Raw genomic sequence first — 23,214 nt, 5'->3', positions numbered from 1 at the left:
ACCCTGTCTGCTGGACAACACAATAACACCATTTTCTAAGTGGAAATCAGACAAAAACAGGCTTTTTCGTTAACTTATCCATTTGCTGCCTTAGTTTGATATCCATCTCGATTGCTTGGAACTTCACACATGAGTTGTCATTTTGTGTCTGCACATTGACCACTACATTTTGTCCATGTAAGTCGTTTTAGTTTTGCATGCATAAAATTAGTTTTTGTAAGATTAAGATTAAACTGCTTGCTGTGAACTAGTTATTATCCTGTTTTGCTATTCACCTGGCTCTCTCTGGTGTGTCAAGAATAGGAGTATGCCTAGTACCAAACCTCACTGGATTCCATATTCAACATTTTTCCTCACATATCCAAATTAATGTTCACCAATGCATCAAAGATGTAGATGTACCAGTGTGACCCAAGTCAAGTTAAATTCTCAGAAAGCTTGTAAGACACTGGTTTTATATTTCGGAGGAATAAGGTTCAAATCCATGTACAGCATCTGTATGTAAATTACACGTGGTTTTCAGGAATCACTTCAGGTGAATGTTTTCTCCAACAAAACCATGGCCAGTTCCATTTCCCATCCTATGCTAGGACAAGGTAGCGCTTCATCTGTGGTAACGTTGTTGTTAATAGTGGTTAAAACTATGACTTTCCTTTTGTCAGTATGGTCCAGAGATGTAATGGTATTCATCTAACTCTCTGTTAAAGTTATTTGTCATGTAGAAGTGGAGAGAGTAAAGAGTGTAAGAAAAAAATCACTGTACTTTTTTTTCGCTGAAGTGGATACGTAAGCACAGCCAAACTTGGAGATGGTATCTGTAGAATGATGGGCTAAAGATTGTCTTTTTGTAATGTTTGTGGAATATTCTGTCAGTACTTGGAGGAATATAAATATTAAAAACTTAAATACAGTGATTACTGTGGAACTTCAGAACTGTGTATTTAAGTTTTTTTATGTCTTTTGAACCTCTTTGGAATAACTCAGATGGTTCTGACAAAAATAATCATGTGCCTACTTGTAGGATTGCCAAAACACAAGAATTTCTTGAGGACTGCCTCAAGGGCACCTGTACCCAGGGGCAAGGAGGAACCACAGCCCCTAGCTCTCAGGGAAAGGAAAAACATATAGTGTAATAAGGTGTTCTTCTTTTGAGAAAATGATTTAAAAATTGGTATTAGGCAGTTTTTAACAGAGTTAGAAATTGAACTTTTTTATGAGTACTTGGAAGTCACCATTTGTCTTCCAAAATATTAAAAATACTCCCTACCCCAGGACTAGCGCCCTCCTGCCCTCCCCTTACGAACTATTATTTGGGTGTCCTTGCATGGCATTGTGATTTCTTGCTCCTTTCAAAGCGCAATGAGTCATCTATAAGCATTGGAAGCAGTTGTGTTTTCCTCTGAGCTTTCACAAAGAAAGCACATTGCAGAGTCTTCACTAGGCTGTTTGAGAAGTTCCAGTAGTGCATTCACCTTGAAGAAAAATATTTTGAGTAGATGTGAATACAGTTTCCCAGAAAAGAAGTAAGATGCAAATTCCCCTCCCCCCCCCACCCCCCACCCCTCCAGACTGACCCCATACAATGAATGTAAATTGAATATGCATGTATTTATTAACAATTTTAACATATTCCTTTCAGAACAAAAAACCTGCAGGCCGCAGTCATTCCAGTGCACAAAATCCAAGCTGTGCATCCCTTTAGCATGGCTATGTGATGGCGAGATTGACTGTGGAAGTCCAGAGGATGATGCTTCGGATGAAGACCTTGAAAGGTGTAAGTGATGAAATCCACATCAAATGTACACTCTTCAGAATATTAATGTTGGTTCATGGACACTTTTGATAACTGTAGTTAAATTTTACAGGTCATGTGAATTACAAATGCCTCTGGAATGAATTTAGATGTCCTGACACAGTGGAATGCCTTCCAGTGTCAGCACTTTGCAATTCCACATCTGAGTGTCCAGATGGAAAAGACGAAGGAGACTTCTGCAAACCAGATTATGTTTACCGTAAGTAAAGCTAATGTGTGGCCATTCAGAACTTTGTTATTATTATTATTATTATTATTATTACTGCTGTTGCCATTTTTATTATTATTAACACTAATTACATTGTTTGAACTGACGCTTCCTTTTGCATAAAAATATTCAAATTATTCTACCAAGAAAAACAATGCAGCACGAAAACACTAGATTTACATTATAAGAAGGAGAATTCAGGTAGTCATAACTTCTGCATTATTTTCATACATTATGTGGCATGAATGATGTGGTCATTCTTTGCAGCTTCCATACCTACATATTCTGCAAACCACTGTGAAGTGTGTTGCAGGCACCAGCCCAACATTATAGTATTGGGCTGGTGATGGATGTCTGGTGACATTGTACTGAACTACCTTTTCACCTTAGCGTTTGTAATCTACTTCAAGTATATGTAGCAGAAGAAGATACTGCTTTAATTTTGTACTTTGATAGACTTTATCTTTTCACCATTTAAATTCCTATTATCTAACACACAAGTAAACACCGACAGTTTCACATGTAACCTAAGGGTTCCTGAAATTCCCTGCATGCCTTATTTGTTACTTTTATGCCCCTCTAAACATGATAGAGAAAGATGAGTTTATTTCTTACTACTTTGTCCAATTCCTTATCAATTCATTTTGTGTCCTTCCCTCACTGAATCAAAATATAAGCAGAGGTATCATAACAGTGCACACCAGTTGTTTCTTTGTGCTATGTATTTATTATATTTGTTTAAATATAACTGAAGCAGAATAGGGAAAAATATTTTTTCTCTGGCAGTGGTTGCTGCACATTGTTGTAATTTAAATAACAACAACGCTCTCACTTCTTGCACAAAGAAAACCTGTTCATTTTTCTTAGTGTTGCTGTTAGTTGTGAGAGATTGTATTTCTGTTGTGTATTTCCAGCTGATGGTGTGAGCTGTTCCAGTATGATGTGCTCACATGCTTGTCGACATAGTCCTAGTGGCGCTATATGTTATTGTCGAGAAGGAGAGAAGCCTGTTGGCACAAACTGTGTAGGTAAGTTTACTTCATTTGTTGTGTTGTCTTCTTAAACTTTTCTTGTGTAGGAAATTTTATGAGACTTCATTGTACAAAATGGGATCCTGGTCACATTATAGCAGGGAAAAAATCTATCCATTTGATAGTCTGTGTCAGGTGGATTGAACTATACTAAGCAGTGGCCGTAAATTTCTAATCAGATTTCTCTCCACCTTTATCAGCTGTTTCTTGATTAAAACTGAGAAATATGGCATCACTGATATATCAAAGAAATTGTGGCAACAAAAGATGAAGTATCATGTAACAGAAAGAGAGAACTATATCTAATGATCAGTGATAAGCACAGGTGTGCAACTGTCTTTGTATTATACAAAAGGCATTGTTGGTTATTGAGAAGATTTACAAGAAAATCAAAATGCTTGCATGTGATGTTAGAGATTTGTAATTCTGAAAATAGAATCAAAACTATATGGAGAAGGGAAACAGAAAAGTCTTAACCATGAACAAGATGATCTACTAGTTGAAGATAATGACCAAATGGTCCTTGACATCAAACACACAACAAAAAATGTCTTTAATAATAATTTTCAAAATGTAACCGAGAAATTCAGTACAGTCATCTGAAAGAAGAAGCTTTGCAGTCTTTATGTGACAATCAGTACCACAAGCATTCAATCACTTCTAGTGAAACCAGGAGAATATTTAACTTCTTAATGGTGAAAACTGTCATGCAGTCATTTCAAGCAAAATGTGTAAAACATGTTCATCTGATATAGCTACTGTACTCATATTGAGTACATCACTTTCATAAGACATCTTTCCAGGCAGACTGAGGTGTTCTTTAAGAAAGTTAGTGGGACAGATCTTAATAACTATTGGTTCTAAAGAATTTTTTTATAGCCTCTATCCACATTCAACTCTGTTTTTTTATTGACCTGTTTCAACAGCTAAGATAGTCATCTTCAGATATTTGGTTGGTTGATTTGGGGGAGAGGACCAAATAGCAAGGTCATCGGTCCCATCGTACTAGGGAAGGATGGGGAAGGAAGTCGGCCGTGCCCTTGCAAAGAAACCATCCCGGTATTTGCCTGAAGTGATTTAGGGAAATCATGGAAAACCTAATCAGGATGGCCAATGTGGGTTTGAACCATTGTCCTCCTGAAAGCGAGTCCAGTGTGCTAACCACTGCGCCACCTTGCTCCGTTTCAGATGTTTAAAAACTTTTTTGGTTGTATGTCAAGTTCCATAGTGAGTTCATTACTCATACCATGTTAACATTTTAGTGGAGAGTATATTGCAAATTCCACAAAGGTTTGTCAAAAATAAAATTACAAACAGATTTGTCACAAGTAAATACATTGGCACAGCTAAAAAATGCACTTTGTGGATGTTGGCATGTCTACATATGTAGCATTCTTGTGACACTTGTCGGTTGTTAAAATCCACAATATATAGTAAAAGTGCACATTTATGCCAATTTTTACATTTACTTCGTGAGTGAAGCTCATCTTGGAACTTTCTCATTTGAAATACATAGTGCATTATGTCAATAAAAAATGGTTTGGACCACAATCTTGTCTGTAAAAAATTTCTTAGAAGTATGTACAGATCACTCCTTCTCATATATCATTATGAGGAATTTAAACTATTGACTCATTTCACCATTAACTTCTTTTTCAAAAGTTTTGAAAAATGTGCTGTACTTAAGAATCGTTGAGACTATCTGCATATGTAAGATACCCAAGTCAGTTACAGTTTGGATTCCAAAGGGGGCTCTCTACTGAACATGCCATCTACTGTTTCTCAGATTGCATATTAAAATATCTGAGTGACAAGATTTCACCTACCAGGATGTTTTTTTATCTGTGTAAGGCAATTATACGACTGTCCAAATCACAACATTCTTTTGGGGAAGCTTTTGAGATACAATGAGTAAATGGTTAACTCATATTTTACTGATGGGAAGTAAAGGGTCGTGTTAGAAAGCTAATGCAGCTCTTGCAATGAATCTTCTCCTTAGTGGGAGCAAAGTTATACTGGTATTCCACATCTTTCAATATTGTGTCCTCTCCTTTCGTTGCTATATATAAAAGACCCTCCATTTGATACTGAAGCAGAAATGTGTAGTTTGCTGATAGGTAATCATCATAATCAAGCGCAACAAAGCTGTAGCTATTGAATAGGCATTAAATGAAATATTCAAAAGCATTCTTGATTGATTCTTGGTAAGTAGCCTGCCACTCAAATTAGGAAAAAGAAAAAAAAAACTGTTCATTAAATTTTATTAAAATGGTAACAGTACTGTATCATGGAAAGAAAATACGTAAAACTGATTGTTTAAAATTCCTGGGTGTGCTTAGTAATCGGAACATGTACTGAAAATCACATGTTATAGATCTTGAATGCTAGAGTTCAGCAACTCTTGCTCTTTTACATTACTACATTAATGGTGTTACACGGATTCCATCAAGAGTGATCTCTGGGATGTGGAAAAAAGGCAAGGAAGTACATTTAATTTAAGTGCAATACAGTGAAATGACATTACATTAGTGTATTAAATTGCCAATTCCAATTATAAATTAACCTGAAACATTAAATTTAAGAGTTCTTGAGAAGATTAGTCTTCAGTGGAGCACTAGGAGTTGCGCAGTCCTAAACTCTACTACCAGGGTTGTCACAGGTTCTGGAAATCAGGGAATTTCAAACACATCAGGGAAATCAGGGAAATTTGGAAAAAGAAAACCACTGAAAAAATCACTTTTTTGTCTCAGTAGATGAAATTATTTGTTTAATGAGGTGTCATGCATCGTTGCTGGCTGGGTGCAGCTGAGTAGGTGCACTGCCCCCCTATTCACTCATTTCTACTGCTTCTCCCATTCCTACCACTCCCATCAGCGTGCTTGCAGTCAGTGCTGCCACCACTTCTTGCTGCTAGCCGAGCAACTGCCGCCGAGAGGCAGGGAGGCATGAGGAATGGTTTGTTTGGATCTGATTCTCAGAGACAATGTACAGGCCCTGCCCGTCGGGTCTAGTCTCCCTGATCTGCCCGCAGGCTGGGTCTGTTTGTGTGTGGCGTAATGCAGCGGATTTTCATGGTTTGTCCATGGACCAAAGAGTGCGGTGCTCTTCAGCAGGCCAGAGGCCATGGGCGATGGATTTCAGGAATTACGACTGTCTCACTGCGAGTGCGTTGTACAGTATGGCATTTTATATTCATTTTATTTGTTCTAGTACATTTTGGCACATCAAAAGAAGTTTATATTTTAGAAAGTATGGATGATAAGAAGAAGAAAATTGTGTCATTCGCTGGCAGTTTGTATGTTATATACTCATATATTTCTCGAAAGAAGAATCACACATTACCTGTAAAATAATAGATATAACACAGTGGGTAATAACCAACAATAACAAACAAAGTAGAACCAACATTTTATCGGCGTCACCTACAATGTTGGTTTACACAGTTCTCGCCTTATACACTTCTTTCAAGAAGTCTACTTTTTTTCTGAGGTTATTTGTGAAAGCAGTGAAGGTATTTTAAACCTGTTTGGCTTGCTTTCTCCATCTAAAAACAGTTCATTACAAAAAATGTTGATGTTAGTACTTAAGATTTTTGCTTGCATCAGGAAACGCCTTCTGCTTGCAAGTGTGTGTTTCTTTCTTTCTTTTTAATACATATTTCCTCGTTTGCAGTATTGTTTCTTGTTCCATAGCCACAAAGATAGAGTGTCAACTTATATCTTAACTTAACCTTCAGATGTCAAAATTTGTCTGGAAATCGGGGAAATATCAGGGAATTTCACTTGGGGAAACTTGTGGAAACCCTGACTACATTATCTATATGATTTTTAATGTGCTCTAATAGGTTGTTGAATTCTCATTTACCAATGTATGTGACTCCTTTCTATACTAATGTTAATCCCTTGAGGTCTTTGTAGAGGTTGTTTTTGGTCCTAGTGTTATATTCATGCCCTAGTATTATATTCATGCCTTTCACTTTTTTGTGTAGAGAGAAATATTGTTTATGACAAGGGGCATTAATGAAAATATATATTGTGAAGTAGTTGTCAGAATGGCCAGTTTTTTTGAAGAGGTCTTCGCAGCATGTTCTTGAATTAATGCCAGATGTAATTGAAACACGCATCTGTAGTCTGAAAATATTATCCTTGTGACTTGAATTTCCCCAAAAAATGATTCCATAACTCAGTAATGAATGGAGATAGGCAGCTAATAAAGTACTTTCTTAGTTTTTAAATCACTTATGGTAGTAATCATGCTTGCTACAAACATAGCTGGATCAAAGTGCTTCATTAATTGTAAGCAGCAGGTTTAATTGTTGATTTTGGTGATGAAAGCATCAAAAAAATTATCTAGTGTTTAATTTTGAACTTTATGTAGGCAACTATTTAAGAAAAGAGGCATATCAATAGCAGCCTCTCAATATATTTACTCTATTATGAAGTTTGCTGTGGAGAATCAGGCACTACTTGAAAGCAATAGCAGTGTTCTACATATACATCTACATCCATACTCCGCAAGCCACCTGATGGTGTGTGGCGGAGGTTACATTGAGTACCTCTATTGGTTCTCCCTTCTATTCCATTCTCGTATTGTTCGTGGAAAGAAGGATTGTCGGTATGCCTCTGTGTGGGCTCTAATCTCTCTGATTTTATCCTCATGGTCTCTTCGCGAGATATACGTAGGAGGGAGCAATATACTGCTTGACTCCTCGGTGAAGGTATGTTCTCGAAACTTCAACAAAAGCCCGTACCGAGCTACTGAGTGTCTCTCCTGCAGAGTCTGCCACCGGAGTGTTCATAAATATAACACTGGTAACCGAAATAGCCTCCACTATTCACAATTTAACCTTAATCTTGCATGGAGAGGAGCAAAGTGTGCAGACATAAAGATATTTGATCACCTCCCTCGTGAATTAAAAGCTCTGTTAGACAATGATAGTTAAAAAAAAAAAAAAAAAAAAAAAAAAAAAAAAAAAACATAAATTGAAACCATTCCTATTTGACAAATTCTTCTCCTCCATAGATAAATTTCTGAGTAAGTAGTATATCAAAGAAAATCATAAATTTTTGAAAACATAATATAATCGGATAAAAAAAAATCTGTTCACCAAGTGGCAGCAGGAAAAAACTGGTATAAAAGTGAAGGAAGTGTGAAAGCTGTGGAAGGGTTGAAAGGGAAGAAAGAGAGATGAAGGGAAAGGACTTGTGTGGTTTAGGAATGTGGAGAGTTATGGAAAAGTTGCTCTGACCCAGAATTTTAGGTGGCCTTTTCATAACTCTCGCCTTTTCCTCAACCATGCCAGTCATTTTCCTTCATCCTTATTCCTTCATCCCTCTTTCTTCCCGTTCAAACTTTCTACCAGAAACAGGAGCCACTGGCTCCAAAACCTTGCACATTTCCTTCATTTTTGCATGGCTTTTCTCCTGCCACTGCAGAGCGAGTAGAATTTTTTTTTCTGTCCAGTTGTATTATTTGTTTGTATGTTTGTGGCTGGATTACATTTATCAAATTTTGTTGTACCCTTTTTTTAAAAATCCACTTCTGTGAATGACCAGCATGTAGTCATGTTTTGACTGAGGGATGTTACAGGCAGCCCTCCACACTTAGAAATAGTTTCTCTGTCTTGTGTTCACTGAATGTATACAGTTGTTCCTTTTAGAAGACTGAAAATTAGATACAGCATGATCTAACACATAGCAAAAACTACTGTTTAAGGCAGAAATGGCAATATTTTGGGAACATTGCGTAATGTATATTATTAAATGCCTTTTGTTGTATGCACTGGTTTTGTTACATTTGTTCACAGATGCTGATGAATGTCAGATTGAAGGCTCTTGTGATCAGCTTTGCAGTAATGCTGTTGGTTCATACTCCTGCTCTTGTGTGGAAGGCTACAGGGAAAAAGGAACTCATTGTGAAGCAGTGAATGGTAAATGTGACAGAAAGTTCTATTTCTTGCAGAGAGATTTAAGCACATACAATATATCCTCATGCTTCCAAATTTATCCAATCTAAGAGATCTATGTTGTATCAGGAGCAATAACAGGCATAATAAGTAAAACATAGCAAACTCTTCATTCGTCATGTCAATATATTGCATCAAATATCCATCATCACTCATGTCTCCATGTTTGTTGGTCACAGTAGTGTAATATTTTGTTTCTGTGGCATTTATGAAGTGTGTTCTTCATAAACAACACCTTAAGCCTGGTTTCCACTGGACTAAACACAAGTGAAGAAGCATCAGTGAATGACAGTTCTCTCTGGTGTAATCTGTAGGTGAGCATGAACAGTTTGCATTCGGCAGTGTCTGGTTTGCATTTGATAGTGATCATTCATGTCCTGTCATTCTAACTTTTAACATACCTTCAAAGGAAGTTTGCGCCCCCTCCACTTCAGTACTACCAGTACAGAAACCTTTCTTCTTCTGTCTTGCTTACTTCTGTTTTTGACAAGAGTTGCTTGAGTCATGGAGTGCTGTAAAGAAAATATAATGTTCCTGATAGAAGTATATAGATCTCATTGGTGCTTCTGGAATCCAAAAAAATTGCCAAAACACTCAGAAGTTAATCTGGGATGTGAGAAAGATGATAAATTCATTAGAATCTTGCATTATGCAGGAATGGAATGAATAAGCACAGGCTTTGTGTTTCTTTAAATTAAAGAGGAAAAGCACAATAAATTTCCTTGAAAGGAAACAACTGTAAGTATGTCTAATTATGACAACTAAAATTAAAAACGCATGAAAGGCTGGCTCATTGTCATTGCTTACTTTCATAGAAGTCATAATTACATAGCTGTATCACTGTTACATTAAAGATTTTTGATGATGAATAAAAATGGTTTGCCTGGAATAAAAGTCACCTGGGATCACCCTATCATGTTATCAAATTATGAGGGCTATACAGAAAGTAAGGTATGATCAATCATGAAATGGAAACCACAGTCAAAATCAGATGAAGCTTTGTGTAAATATGTTGTGCTGTGTCCCTAGGATGCCCGTCGATCATGTCACATCGCTTTTCTCCATTCTGAGTGCCCATGAGCACGTAAAGATTCCTAGAAAAATAGTCTCCCATCAAGGCATTGAGGATGCTGTTGCAGCATTATCAGTGGGAAGTGTTTGATACCCACCATACAGTGCGGAGTTGGCTCCCTCTGATTTTCATCTCCACTCACATGAACTGTTGGCTATGAAGACAATATGAGGCTATGTTCATTTTCTTCCTTCTTGTGTAAATGCTTGTTCAGAGATACAAGTGAATGTTAGTGAACACTGGTGAACTGTCTGCAAATGCTCACTTCCTTGTTTTTGCATCCAACTGGCCCTAGTAAACCAGGCTTTGAATAACATACACCTGCTGCAGTAAGCACACTACAAATGTGCTGCAAATCCAAACTCAGATTTTGAAAACAGACTACAGTTTCATATGTTCTGATTCATACATTACTTTTAAATGTAATAAACCTCTTCCTTAAGTTGTATGCACTCAGCAAATAATTAAAATGGTTCTCAGAGGGTAGAATTCTGATTAGCTTAAAAGGGAGAGTTAGACAGCTTTCTGCACTGACAATCAACATGCCATGAGAATTCACATGTATAATAAATGGAAACTGTTGCTTAAATGTTGGAGAAATGTTGTAGATGTGGGCATCAGTATTACCACATTTTTAACAAGAAAATTTCATTGTGTTAGTGCTTGATCTATGGCCCATCACTAACTGTATCATACAGTAGTTTCTGAGTAATTAGGAATCTGTTCTCTTTTAATACTGCTCCATACAGTAATAATTATTTTCTTCAGAGTATTGTTTACATTCAACACTTCGCCAGCATTTTAAGAAACTTTGATAATATATATTATTTGGGCCATAGTGATTGTAAAACTCTAATAGTCTTATTTGTGCTTTTATGGATTCTGTAACTTTTAGAATTATTAGAAAATCTATGGCCCAAATAATATACATTATTAAAGTTTCTTAAATTTGCTGGCGAAGTGTTGAATGTAAACAATACTCTGAAGAAAATAATTATTACTGTATGGAGCAGTTTTGAAAGAGAACAGATTCCTAATTACTCAGAAACTACTATATGATACAGTTAGTGATGCAAACTGCAGGAAACGTGATAAAAAACAGTATACGAATGTACTGTTATATTATTTTATGAAGGGAGCTTGACACTTTCTACTTTTGGAGGGTTTAAATAAGTGAGCAGTATGTTGAGGAAAATGTAATTTCTTCAGAGGGGGACTGTGTTGTAAAACAAAAATTGGCATCTCCATTCCTGGACATGACCGTTTTTAAGATTGTGTGATCTTTTGAAGATGAAAACTACAGATTCAAGATTTGATGAGGTACACACAGAAAAAAAAGGAAAGGAAAGAAAAGAAAGCTCCACGTGTTAGAAATTACAAGTGAAAAGATTTACTACACAGAAAGTTAAGTGAAAAGAGACTCAAAGTGCAGGTGTGCCATAAACAACTTTTAAACTCCATCCCTACTTTAATACCATTGTTTGTATCCTCTGCAAGCCACCGTACATTGCGTGGTAGCAGTCATTTAATTAAAGAGCACTAACTAGCCTGACTACAGATATGTGACAACAGACAGGTTGATAAACAAGTCAGAGGAAAATTTATAGGAAGCAGGAAATGAAACAGTACGCGGGCACCACTAAGTCTGATTCAAAAAATATCATTTTTAAATTATTTTACATAGTTCACTGTTTTGTTTGTTTCGATCACCAGTAGAAGGGAATATCCCTGATTGTAAAACTCTAATAGTCTTATTTGTGCTTTTATGGATTCTGTCACTTTTAGGATTATTAGAAAATCTATGGCCCAAATAATATACATTATTAAAGTTTCTTAAAATGCTGGCAAAGTGTTGAATGTAAACAATACTCTGAAGAAAATAATTATTACTGTATGGAGCAGTTTTGACTGACAAATGGGCACATAAACCAAATACCTCTATCTCTCTCTCTCTCTCTCTCTCTCTCTCTCTCTGTCTGTCTGTCTCTCTCTCTCTCTCTCTCTCTCTCTCTCTCTCACACACACACACACACACACACACACACACACACACACACACACACACAACACTTGCATTTTTTACTGTCAATGTGACCTCAGTGCACCATGTTGCTCATACACCTAAAAACGCTGATTCTTAGCCTCTTAAGTGTTCTCCGATTAGCATATTGTAAATGATGACCATTTTTTTCTTTTGTGAAATGTCCTAGATTTTCTGAGTATGATTCCCACCAATGCTGAATAGCTAGAATGACTTTTTACTGTACAGTGTAATTCACACTGATATAAACTTCCTGGCAGGTAAAACTGTGTACTTGATCCTTGTCAGAACCTGGATCCTTTGCCTTACATGGTGAAGAGCTCTACCAACTGAGCTCCACAGGTTCGATGCACAACCCTTCCTCACAGCTTTACTTCTGCCAGTACCTCTCTTCTATCTCTCAAACTTCAGAGAAGTGCCTCGGCATACCTTTCAGACTAAGTAGTCCTGGAAAAAAAGGACATTGCAAAAGTTGGCATTGCCACAACCTGGGGCATTATTTCCAGAATACACTCTGCGGCAGAGTGTGCGCTGATTTGAAACTTCCTGAAGACCAAAACACTGTCATACAATAACACTTCTTTGTTCCTAGATATTCTTTTTATATAGCTTCATATATCTCTATGCCTCTAAAGGTAAAGCTATCATAAGTCTGAACTGTGGTGTTCAAACCAACCTTCAGATTGATGACAGCTTTACCTTTAGAGGCAAAGCTTTACCTTTAGAGGCAAAGCTGTCATCAATCTGAAAGTTGGTTTGAACACCACCGTGCTATACCACATGTGATCCTGCTGGAGGTGGTATGCCCTACCCCTCCTTTGACATTGGAATTAACTTACCCAGCTAGTTATAGGGTGGATCTACAGTTTAACATGAACATGAACTCCAAAGCAAAGTGTAGTGTAGCATTTCCACATTAACAAATCATTGCCAAAATTGAAAGAAGTGGTAAGTGACATAAAAAGTACAGGACCTGTTGGGGATCAAATCACAGGCTTAAGGATTTCTTGTGAGGCACTTATCTACTGAACCACTGAGTCATACCCATATCTCATATCTGTTAGATTTTGTAGTCTGTGTGCGCATATCTCTCAATCCTTGGATTCTTTTTCTGTTTCTAAATCATCTACACTCAGTTTTTATTTATTATTTTTCCCTCTCCCTTAGCTCCTCCTGCCCGTTCCCTCTGTTTTGCATACAGCCTGTGGCTGCCCATGACTGTGGCTTTCTTCACCATTTCTTACCATCTCACCATCACTTACTGCTCGGTCACACATGTCCACTGATTCCACCTGAATCAACTCCTCACAGCTTGAGAGCTACTGCATCAAGGGGGAGAGAGAACAGGCCCAGAACAGAGAGAAAGAGAGAGAGAGAGAGAGAGAGTGAGAAAGAGAGACAGAGAGAGAGAGAGAGAGAGAGAGAGAGAGAGAGAGAGAGAGAGAGAGAGAGAGTGAGTGAGTGAATGAGTGAGAGCGTATGGACTGATGAACACAAACTAGATGTTGAAGTGCTAGTCTCCTTCTCAGCACTTTGCTTTTTGTATTCAGTGAGTGGGTACCTTTCCTCATACCTTTACTTGCACTATAGTGGGAAAGAAGTTCAATTTTTTTTTTTTTTTCATATAATTAAGTTGAAGTTTTTGTTAGGTTTTTTTATTAAATTTGGCCATAAACAGTTCCACAGGACGAGCCACCATCTTTGATTTTTAGCAGCATCTACAGTATCTATCATATCCATCTAAATGGTACTGTGTATGAGAATGGTACAAAACTTGATCAGCATACATTGGCTTTGGACTTCAATCATCGCAATCGTACCATCTGCTACATATATCGTAATGGTCCTCACTCTGAGCCTCGCTGTGCCAGTGTGGACAATCTGGAAAACTGGTGGACTGTGGAGTCACCTTCAACATACACTTTTGACTGTGAGTAATACTTGTTTAACAATTTAACTTTATTGTATAATCCCTAACTTGCTCCATGAAGACAAAGACGTCAAATTAGCACTTAGCAATTGTACTGTGTTAAACTTATTCTCGTTTCTTCTTACAGGTTGAGCATCATAAAACCAAAAAAATTTTTGTATTCTTTTGTGAAATAATTACTACCACCAATAGCACTTCAGTGAGTTAGGTTTTTGGTGGAAGTAAGTGCAATATAACTTCCGTAGACATTTTGTATGTTGCCTGGATTCTTCTTTATGCCTTTCATTCCAGTTTAGTATAGTTAAGTTTGTGGAGCCTCAACTTTTAAATTTGGTACAAACTTTGATGATGAAACAGGCATATATTTTTCTTTTGTAAATATGTTCCTGTATTACAAAGAAAACATTTTTATCACAGATAAGAACTTACATTAGTTAGTAATACACAAAAGACATACATTAGTGAGTTGTTTAATTTATGATACCTGTTGCATAGAATAGGAAGTGCTCTATTTGTGCACAAAAACATGAAACAGCTTTGTGTGTCATGTTGTCACATTTCATTTCTGAACATGTAGAAACAAGTGGTTGAAAGAGCAATTATCTGGCATGTGGATGAATTTCTGTGAGACATACAAGGGACAATAGGTTGGGTTTACTCTCTTTTGTTTGTAGCCAGTAGCTGATGGGTTCATCATCCCAAATCCACATAAAGTGGGCTGTAAGAGAGATTAATAGGACAAGCTGAATGTTATGTTCTGAGTTTCCTAAGCTCATTTAAGCGTTTCAAACTTTCTGGTGATGTTACATGTTTAGCTAAGACTAAGTTATACATAAAAAGTGTGAGGTCTTCCACATAAATACTAAAAAAAAAATCCGTTAAATTTTGGTTGCATGATAAATCAAAAAAATTTAGAGGTTATCAATTCAACTAAATACTTAGGGATTACAGATATGAACAACCTAAATTTGAAGCATCACACTGAAAAGTCTGTAGGGAAAGTGAACTAAAGACTGTGTTTTGGAAGACACAACAAATCTACTAAGGAGGATAACTACACTACAGAAGTCAATTCATTTGTGAAGTACTGCTATTTGGTATGCGATCCTTACCAGACAGAATTGATGGAGGTCATCTAAAAAGTTCCAAGTAAGATTGCTCTTTTCATGCCATGTTATTACAAAATAGGAAAGAGACTGTCGTGGATACAGTAAGCTAGTTGAAGTGACAATCGGTAAATCAAAGGCAATTTTCATTGGGGTGAGATCTTTTTATAAATAACAATCAGTAAGTTTGTCTTCCAAATGCAAAATATATGCTCGACTCCAACGTGCATTGAGGGAAATGACCAACATGATAAAATAATGTAAATTGGAGCCTGTGTGGAAAAATTAAGGTGTTCATTTCCCCATGTGCTTTTTGAAAATAGAATGATAGAGAAATTGTTTGAAAGTGGTTCTATGAACGCTCTGCTAACCACTTAAGTTTTAATTGCAGAGTTATCATGAAAATATAATACAACTGGATAGATGAGAGACCTACTAATCAAACAGTGACAGGAGAAAACATATACAGAACTTTAGGCAATCAGGATGCTTCTCGGGGGTGGTTGGCTGAACAACCTCAATTTTTTTTAAAAAAGTTTTAAGAGTTGTTTGGAACATTTGCAATGTGGGAGTCACCAGACTGCCCTTATTGGTGTAGGAGGCGAGTCTTGGCTCCTCTGGTGCAGAGATGATATTTGATAGTGTTACGTGTTGACCATATCAGAAGTTACTCGCCATTGACAGTATTCTTACAGTAAAAAAAAGCTCACAGGAACTCACAAAACTGTTTCCAGTGTGAAAGCTTATCAATTTTTTTTCTGTTTTTATAGTAGAGTGTGGCAGCTAAGTGTGTGCATGAAGCTAATTGTTCAATAGGTGCCTTGCACTGATTACACTGGGAACTGTTAGCTATCTGAGGAGGCTGGTGACAGAAATAGTGTACTGGATGAAGTTTAATTGCCTTAAATAACTTGTATTTCTTTTTGCAGTAACTTCAGATGCTTTGATTTTAATGCAATCATTAACCTATATTGTTTAGAAGTGTTACCCTGTTTGGTATTTTTGAAAATTTATGCACAAGTTCCAGAGAAATAGTTGGAAGTGGTACATTGACTATGACAGTGTACATTTCTAATCTAGAGTCTGGGCCTTGGAATATTTTTGAATGCAGCTAGATTGCTACAGAGCATTTGTTATTATTATTAAAGTAGTAACTGCTTTAATCTTGTCTCATGAGTCAAAACAAAAGGGTCTCACAAATGTGACAGTGCGAAGAAATCATCTAGGTTTGCCAATCAAAGTTTTCAAATCTAATGGATGGTGTAGCATTTGGTATAGTTTGTTTCATGCATGTTAGGAGCATGTGTATTTCAGCCATGAACAGATATAGTTTGTATGATATCATGTCATCATAAATAATGAGGGAAGTAGTCTAGTCAACAAAGGAAAATTAGTGGAAAAATATGTGCAGGACAAGTTTTCTACAGTGGTTGGGGGAAGTGTAATGAGTAACACACTAAAACTCCTGAGCAAGGGGGTGGCATGAACATTTAAAAGTTACAATATTATGAAAAGAATAGTTGCTGCTTACCATATAGCGGAGGTGCTGAGTCACAGATAGGCACAACAAAGACTGTCAGAAAGTGAGTTTTGCCCAACAAGGCCTTCCTCAGAAAAAGACAACATACACTCATGCAAAGTCACACGCATAACCACAGTCTCGGGCTACTGTGGCCAGACTGTGGGCAGCAGTGCATTATGGGAGAACGACTGGGTGGTGGGGTTAAGGAGGAGGCTGGAGTGGGGAGGGAGAGGAATAGCAGGTTAGGGTTGGTTGATAGTAAAGTGCTGCTTGTGGCAGCATAAGGTAGAGAGAGGATAGGGCAGCTAGGTGCTTGTGGAAAAGGAGAGAAGTAAAATGACTGGGTGCATTGGTGGAATAGAGGGCTGTGTAGTGCTGGAATGGGAACAGGGAAGGTGCTAGATGGATAATGATAGTGATTAAAGAAGGCTGAGGCCAGGAGTGTTACGGGAACATAAGATATATTGCAGGGAGAGTTACCACCTGCACAGTTCAGTAGAGTTTGTGTTGGTGGGAAGGGTCCAGATGGCACAGGCGGTGAAGCAGTCATAAAAATGAAGAACATTGTGTTGTGCGGTGTGCTCAGGAACGGAGTGGTCCAGCTGTTTCTTGGCCACAGTTTGTTGGTGGCCATTCAGGCAGACAGACAGCTTGTTGGTTGCCATGTATACGTAAAATGCAGCACAGTGGCTGTAGCTTAGCTTTTAGATAACATGACTGGTTTCACAAGTTTCCCTGTCTTTGATGGGACAGGTGATGCTTGTGACCAGACTGGAATAAGTGGTCGAGGGAAGATGTATGAGACAGGTCTTGCATCTAGGTCTATTACAGAGATATGGCCATGAGGCAAGGGGTTGGGAGCAGGGGTTGTGTAGGGGTGGATGAAGATATTGTGTAGGTTTGGTGGACGGCAGAATACCATTGTGGGTGGGTCTGGGGTGGGAGAAATAGTGGGTAGGACATTCCTCATTTTAGAGCACGACGAGAAGTAGTCAAAACTCTGGGATAGAATGTGATCCAGTTGCTCCAGTCTTGGGTGGTTATGAGTCACAAGGGGATTGTTACTCTGTGGCAGGACGGTGGGACTTTGGGAAGTGGCAAGTGACTGGAGAGATAAGGCATCTTGTTTTTGTACAAGGTTGGGAAGGTAATACGGTCTGTGAAGGCCTCTGTGGGAGCCTCTGTATATTTCAAGAGGGACCACTCGTCACTGCACATGTGACAACCATGGGTGGCTAGGCTGTATCAAAGGGACTTCTTGCTATGAAATGGGTGGTAGCTGTTGAAGTGGAGGTATTGCTGGTGGTTGGTAGGTTTGATTTGGATAAGGAGTACTGATGTAGTCATGTTTGAGGTGGAGGTCAACATCAAGGAAGGCGGCGTGTTGGGTTGTGAATTGGGGAGAAGGTGTTGAGGTTCTGGAGAAATGAGTGTAGAGTGTCCTCGCCCTTGATCCGGATCACAAGGATGTCATCAGTGAATCTGTACCAGGTGGTGGGGGGTTGGGATTCTGGGCATTTAAGTAGGATTCCTCTAGATAGCCTATGAATAGGTTGGCATAGGATGGTGCCATGTCGATCCCAATAGCCATATCCTAGATGTGTTTGTAGGGAATGCCCCAAAGGAGAAGTAATTGTGGATGAGTATATAGTTGGCCATGGTGACTAGGAAGGAGATAGTAGGTTTGGAATCTGTCAGACATTGGGAAGGTAGTGTTAAATAGTGGTAAGACCATGGGCATTAGGAATATTAGTGTAAAGGGAGGTGGCATGAGTAGTGATGAGCAGTGCACATTGTTAAAGAAACAGGAACTGTGGAGAGTCAGTGGAGGCTGGCATCTTTTAAATAGGAGGGTAGGTTGCAGGTAATAGGCTGAAGGTGCTGTTCTACAAGAGCAGAGACTCAAATGTTCCACTACTGTTGTTTTGAACGACAAGGATTACTTGGTAGAGGGAGTCCACTAGCTTTGATTCATCCACCTACAAAACCTGTCCACAGTGACCCCACTGTAGAAATCCAACAGGATGTCCAGTCTCTTCTCAAATCTTTGGGTCCATGCCAGAACCTTTCCCCAGAGCACATCTCTCTCCTCATCCCTACCACTCTCCACACTCTTACCTTCTACACGGTTCTTAAAATCTGTAAACCCTACCATCCAGGATGCCCCATTGTGGCTGCTTACTGTGCCCCACTGAGAGAATCTCTGCTCTTGGAGACCAACACCTTCAGCCTATTACACCCAACCTACCATCCTATATAAAAGATATCAACCATTTCATCCACCGACTCTCCACAGTTCCTATTCCTTTACCAAATGGTGCACTGCTCATCACTATTAATGCCACCTCCCTGTACATCTCAAATGCCCATGACCATAGCACTACCGATCATTACCGTTCCTCCCTCCCCCCCCCCCCTTTTTTTAAAAAGTCATTACTCTCCTGACATGTTTGATTTTGATGTGGCACAAATTCCTCTCATGTACCAACCCATTCATCTCAGAGTAGCACTTAAAACCTATGTCTTCAATTATTTGCTGGCTGTATTCCAGTCTCTGTCTTCCTATACAGTTTTTGCCCTCTACAACTCCCTCTAACAGCATGGAAGTCATCCCCTGATGTCTTAACAGATGTCCTGTCATTCAATCCCTTCCCCTTGTCAGTGTTTCCCATACATTCCTTTCCTCTCTGATTCTGTGCAGAACCTCCTCATTCCTTACCTTATCAGTCCACCTAATTTTCAACATACACCTGTAGCACCACATCTCAAGTGCTTCAATTCTCTTCTGTTCCAGTTTTCCCACAGTCCATGTTTCACTACAATACAATGCTGTGCTCCAAACGTACATTCTCACAAATTTCTTCCTCAAATTAAGACCTATGTTAGTACTAGCAGTCTTCTCTTTGCCAGGAATGCCTTTTTTGCCGTAGCTAGTCTGCTTTTGATGTCCTCCTTGCTCCGTCCATCATTGGTTATTTTGTTCCCTAGGTAGTAGAATTCCTAAACTTCATCTACTTTGTGACAATCAGTCCCTATGTTAAGTTTCTCACTGTTCTCATTTCTGCTACTTCTCATTACTTCCCTCTTTCTTCAATTTACTCTCAATCCATGTTCTGTAGTCATTAGACTGTTCATTCCATTCAGCAGATCATGTAATTCTACTTCCTTTCATTCAGGATAGCAATGTCATCAGCAAATCGTATCGTTGATATCATTTCGCCTTGAGTATTAATTCCTCTCCTGAACCTTTCTTTTATTTCCATCATTGCTTCTTTGATGTACAGACTAAACAGTAGGGGTGGAAGATTATATCCCTGTCTTACACCCTTTTTAATTAATGCACTTTGTTTTTGGTCATCTACTCTTATTAGTCCCTCTTGGCTCTTGTACATATTGTATACTACCCATCTCTCCCTATAGCTTATCCCTATTTTTCTGAGAATTTCGAACATCTTGCACCATTTTACATTGTCGATACTTTTTCCAGGTCTGAACTTGTATTAATTTTTCATTAGTCTTGCTTCCATTACCAGCCGCAAAGTCCGAATTGCCTTCTGGTGCCTTTACGTTTTCCTAGAGCCAAAATGATCATCATCTAACACATCCTCAGTTTTCTTTTCCATTCTTCTGTATATTATTCTTGTCAGCAACTTGGCTGCATGAGCTGTTAAGCTGATTGCATGATAATTCACAAACTTGTTGGCTCTTCCAGTCCTTGCAAATGTTTGGATGATATTTTTCCGAAAGTCAGCTGGAATGTTGCCAGACTCATATATTTTACACACCAGCATAAACAGTGATTTTATTGCCACCTCCCCAATGATTTTAGAAATTCTGATGGAATGTTACCTATCCCTTCTACCTTAGTTGTTCTTAAATCCTCCAAAGCTCTCTTAAATTCTGATTCAAATACTGGATCCCCTATCTCTTCTAAATCGACTCCTGTTTCTTCTTCTATCACATCAGGCAAATCTTCCTCTGCATGGAGGCCTCCAATGTACTCTTTCCACCTATCCACTTTCTCCTCTGCATTTAACAGTGGAATTTCCATTGCACTCTTAATGTTACCACCCTTGCTTTTTATTTCACCAAAGGTTATTTTGACTTCCCTACATGCTGAGTCAGTCCCTCCAGCAATCATTTCTCTTTCAATTTCTTCACCTTTTTCATGCAGCCATTTCGTCATAGCTTTCCTGCACTTCCTATTTATTTTGTTCCTCAACGACTTGTATTTATGTATTCCCGAATTTCCCTGAACATTTTTATACTTCCTTCTTTCATTGACCAACGAAGTATTTCTTCGGTTGCCCATGATTTCTTCGCAGTTACCTTCTTTGTACCTGTTTTTCTTTCCAACTTCTGCGATTGCCCATTTTAGAGATGTCCATTCCTCTTCAACTGTACCGTGTACTGAGCTAATCCTTATTGCTGTATCTATAGCCTAAAGAGAACTTCAAGCATGTCTCATCATTCCTTAGTACTTCCGTATCCCATTTCTTTGCATATTGATTCTTCCTGCCTAATCTCTTAAACTTCAGCCTGTTCTTCATCACCACTACATTGTGATCTGAGTCTGTATGTGCTCCCAGGTATGGCTTACATTCCAGTATTTGATTTCGGAATCTGTCTGACCATGATGTAATCTAACTGAAATCTTCCTTTATCACCTGGCATTTTCCAAGTACACCTCCTCCTCTTGTGATTCTTGAACAGAGTATTCGCGATTACTAACTGAAAATTATTACAGAAGTCAATTAATATTTCTTCTCTCTCATTACTTGTCTCCTGTAACCCTTTCTTCTGCTCCTTCTCCTACACCTGCATTCTAGTCCCCTTAACTATTAGATTTTCACCTCCCTTTACATACTGTATCACCCTTTCAACATCCTCATGCACTTTCTCTCCCTCTTCATCTTCAGCTTGTGACATCGGTATGTATACCAGAACTGTTGTCAGTGTTCGCTTGTTGTTTATTCTGATAACAACAACTCTATCACTGAACTGTTCACAGTAACACACTCTGTGCCCTATCCTGCTATTCATAACAATCATTCTCGTATTTTACCATTTTCTTTTGTGGTTGAAGGAATTATCTACAAACAAATCTGGGGTATGGCCATGGGGACCCACATGGCACTATCTTATGCTAACCTATTCATGAGTCATCTAGAGGAATCCTTCCTATACAACCAGAATCCCAAACACCTCATCTGGTGCAGAAGCATTGATGACATCTTCATGATCTGGATTGAGGGTGAGGACACCGTATCCACATTCCTCCAGAACCTCAACACCTTCTCCTCCGCTCACTTCACCTGATCTTGTTCAACCCAACAAGGCACCTTCCTTGATATTGACCTCCACCTCAAGGATGGCTACATCGGTGCCTCTGCCCACATCAAATCTCAATACCTCCATTCCGACAGCTATCACCAATTCCATAGCAAGACATCCCTTCCATACAGCCTACCCACTCATGGCCATCGCATATGTAGTGGCGAGTGGTTCTCTCGAAGTATACTGAGGGTCTCACTGAGGCCTTCACAGACCATAATTACCCTCCTAATCTTGTACAAAAACACATCCTGTGCCTTCTGTCTCCAGTCACCCACCACCTCCCAAAGTCCCAACATCCAGACACAGAGGACCATCCCATTCGTAACTCTTTACCACCCAGGACTGGAGCAACTGAATGACATTCTCTGCCTTTTGACTATCATTATGCCCTAGAATGAGGAATGTGCTACCTACTATCTTTTCCACCTCACCCATTGTGGTATTCCGCTGCCCACTGAACCTACATAATTTCCTTATCCTTCCCCACACAACCCCTGCTCCCAGACCCCTGCCTCGTGGTTCATATCCCTGTAATAGACCTAAATGCAAGACATGTCCTATGCATCCTCCCACCACTACCTACTCCAGTCTGGTCACAAACATCACCTGTCCCATCATATGCAGGGCAACCTGTGAAACCAGTCATGTTATCTACATGCTAAGCTGCAACCACTGTACTGCTTTCTATGTGGACATGACAACCAACTAGTTATCTGTCCACACTAATGGGCACCAACAAACTGTGGCCAATAAAAATCTGGAAAGCCCTGTTGCTGAGCATGCCGAACAACACGATATTCTTCATTTCAGTGACTGCTTCACAGCCTCTGCCATCTGCATCTGCCCCACCAACACCAGCTTTTCTGAAATGCACAGGTGGGAACTCTCCCTGCAATATATCATATGTTCCCATAACCCTCCTATCTAGCCCCTTCCCTATTCCCATTCCAGCACTACACAGACCTCTATTCCACCAACGCACCCACAGTCTTTTTACTTTTCTCCTTTTCCAACCCCTGCCCTCTTCTAACTTCCCAACTGCACCTAGCTGCCCTACCCTCTCTCCACCTCGTGCCTCTATGCTCCCACAAGCAACACTTGATCATCTCCCATCCCTACCTAACTATCCCTCCCCCCTCACCACCAAGTTGCTTCTCCCATCATGCATTGCTGCTCCCAGTCTGGCCGC

The 23,214-nt window shown here is 38.9% G+C and overlaps 1 protein-coding gene across 1 annotated transcript in view; it reads left to right on the top strand.

Annotated features, from left to right (window-relative positions):
- LOC124802490 (low-density lipoprotein receptor-related protein 1) overlaps positions 1–23,214 on the top strand; it is a 735,000-nt gene that overhangs the window by 391,791 nt on the left and 319,995 nt on the right. The window contains exons 4-8 of the mRNA XM_047263305.1: positions 1,640–1,774; positions 1,866–2,012; positions 2,936–3,049; positions 8,859–8,981; positions 13,809–14,060. Coding sequence (XP_047119261.1) covers positions 1,640–1,774; positions 1,866–2,012; positions 2,936–3,049; positions 8,859–8,981; positions 13,809–14,060 — 771 coding nt within the window. The remainder of the gene's footprint in view (positions 1–1,639; positions 1,775–1,865; positions 2,013–2,935; positions 3,050–8,858; positions 8,982–13,808; positions 14,061–23,214) is intronic.

Source organism: Schistocerca piceifrons, chromosome 6 (assembly GCF_021461385.2).
Source record: "Schistocerca piceifrons isolate TAMUIC-IGC-003096 chromosome 6, iqSchPice1.1, whole genome shotgun sequence".
Taxonomy (NCBI): Eukaryota; Metazoa; Arthropoda; class Insecta; order Orthoptera; family Acrididae; genus Schistocerca; species Schistocerca piceifrons.
This window is presented reverse-complemented; position numbering and strand designations above follow the sequence as displayed.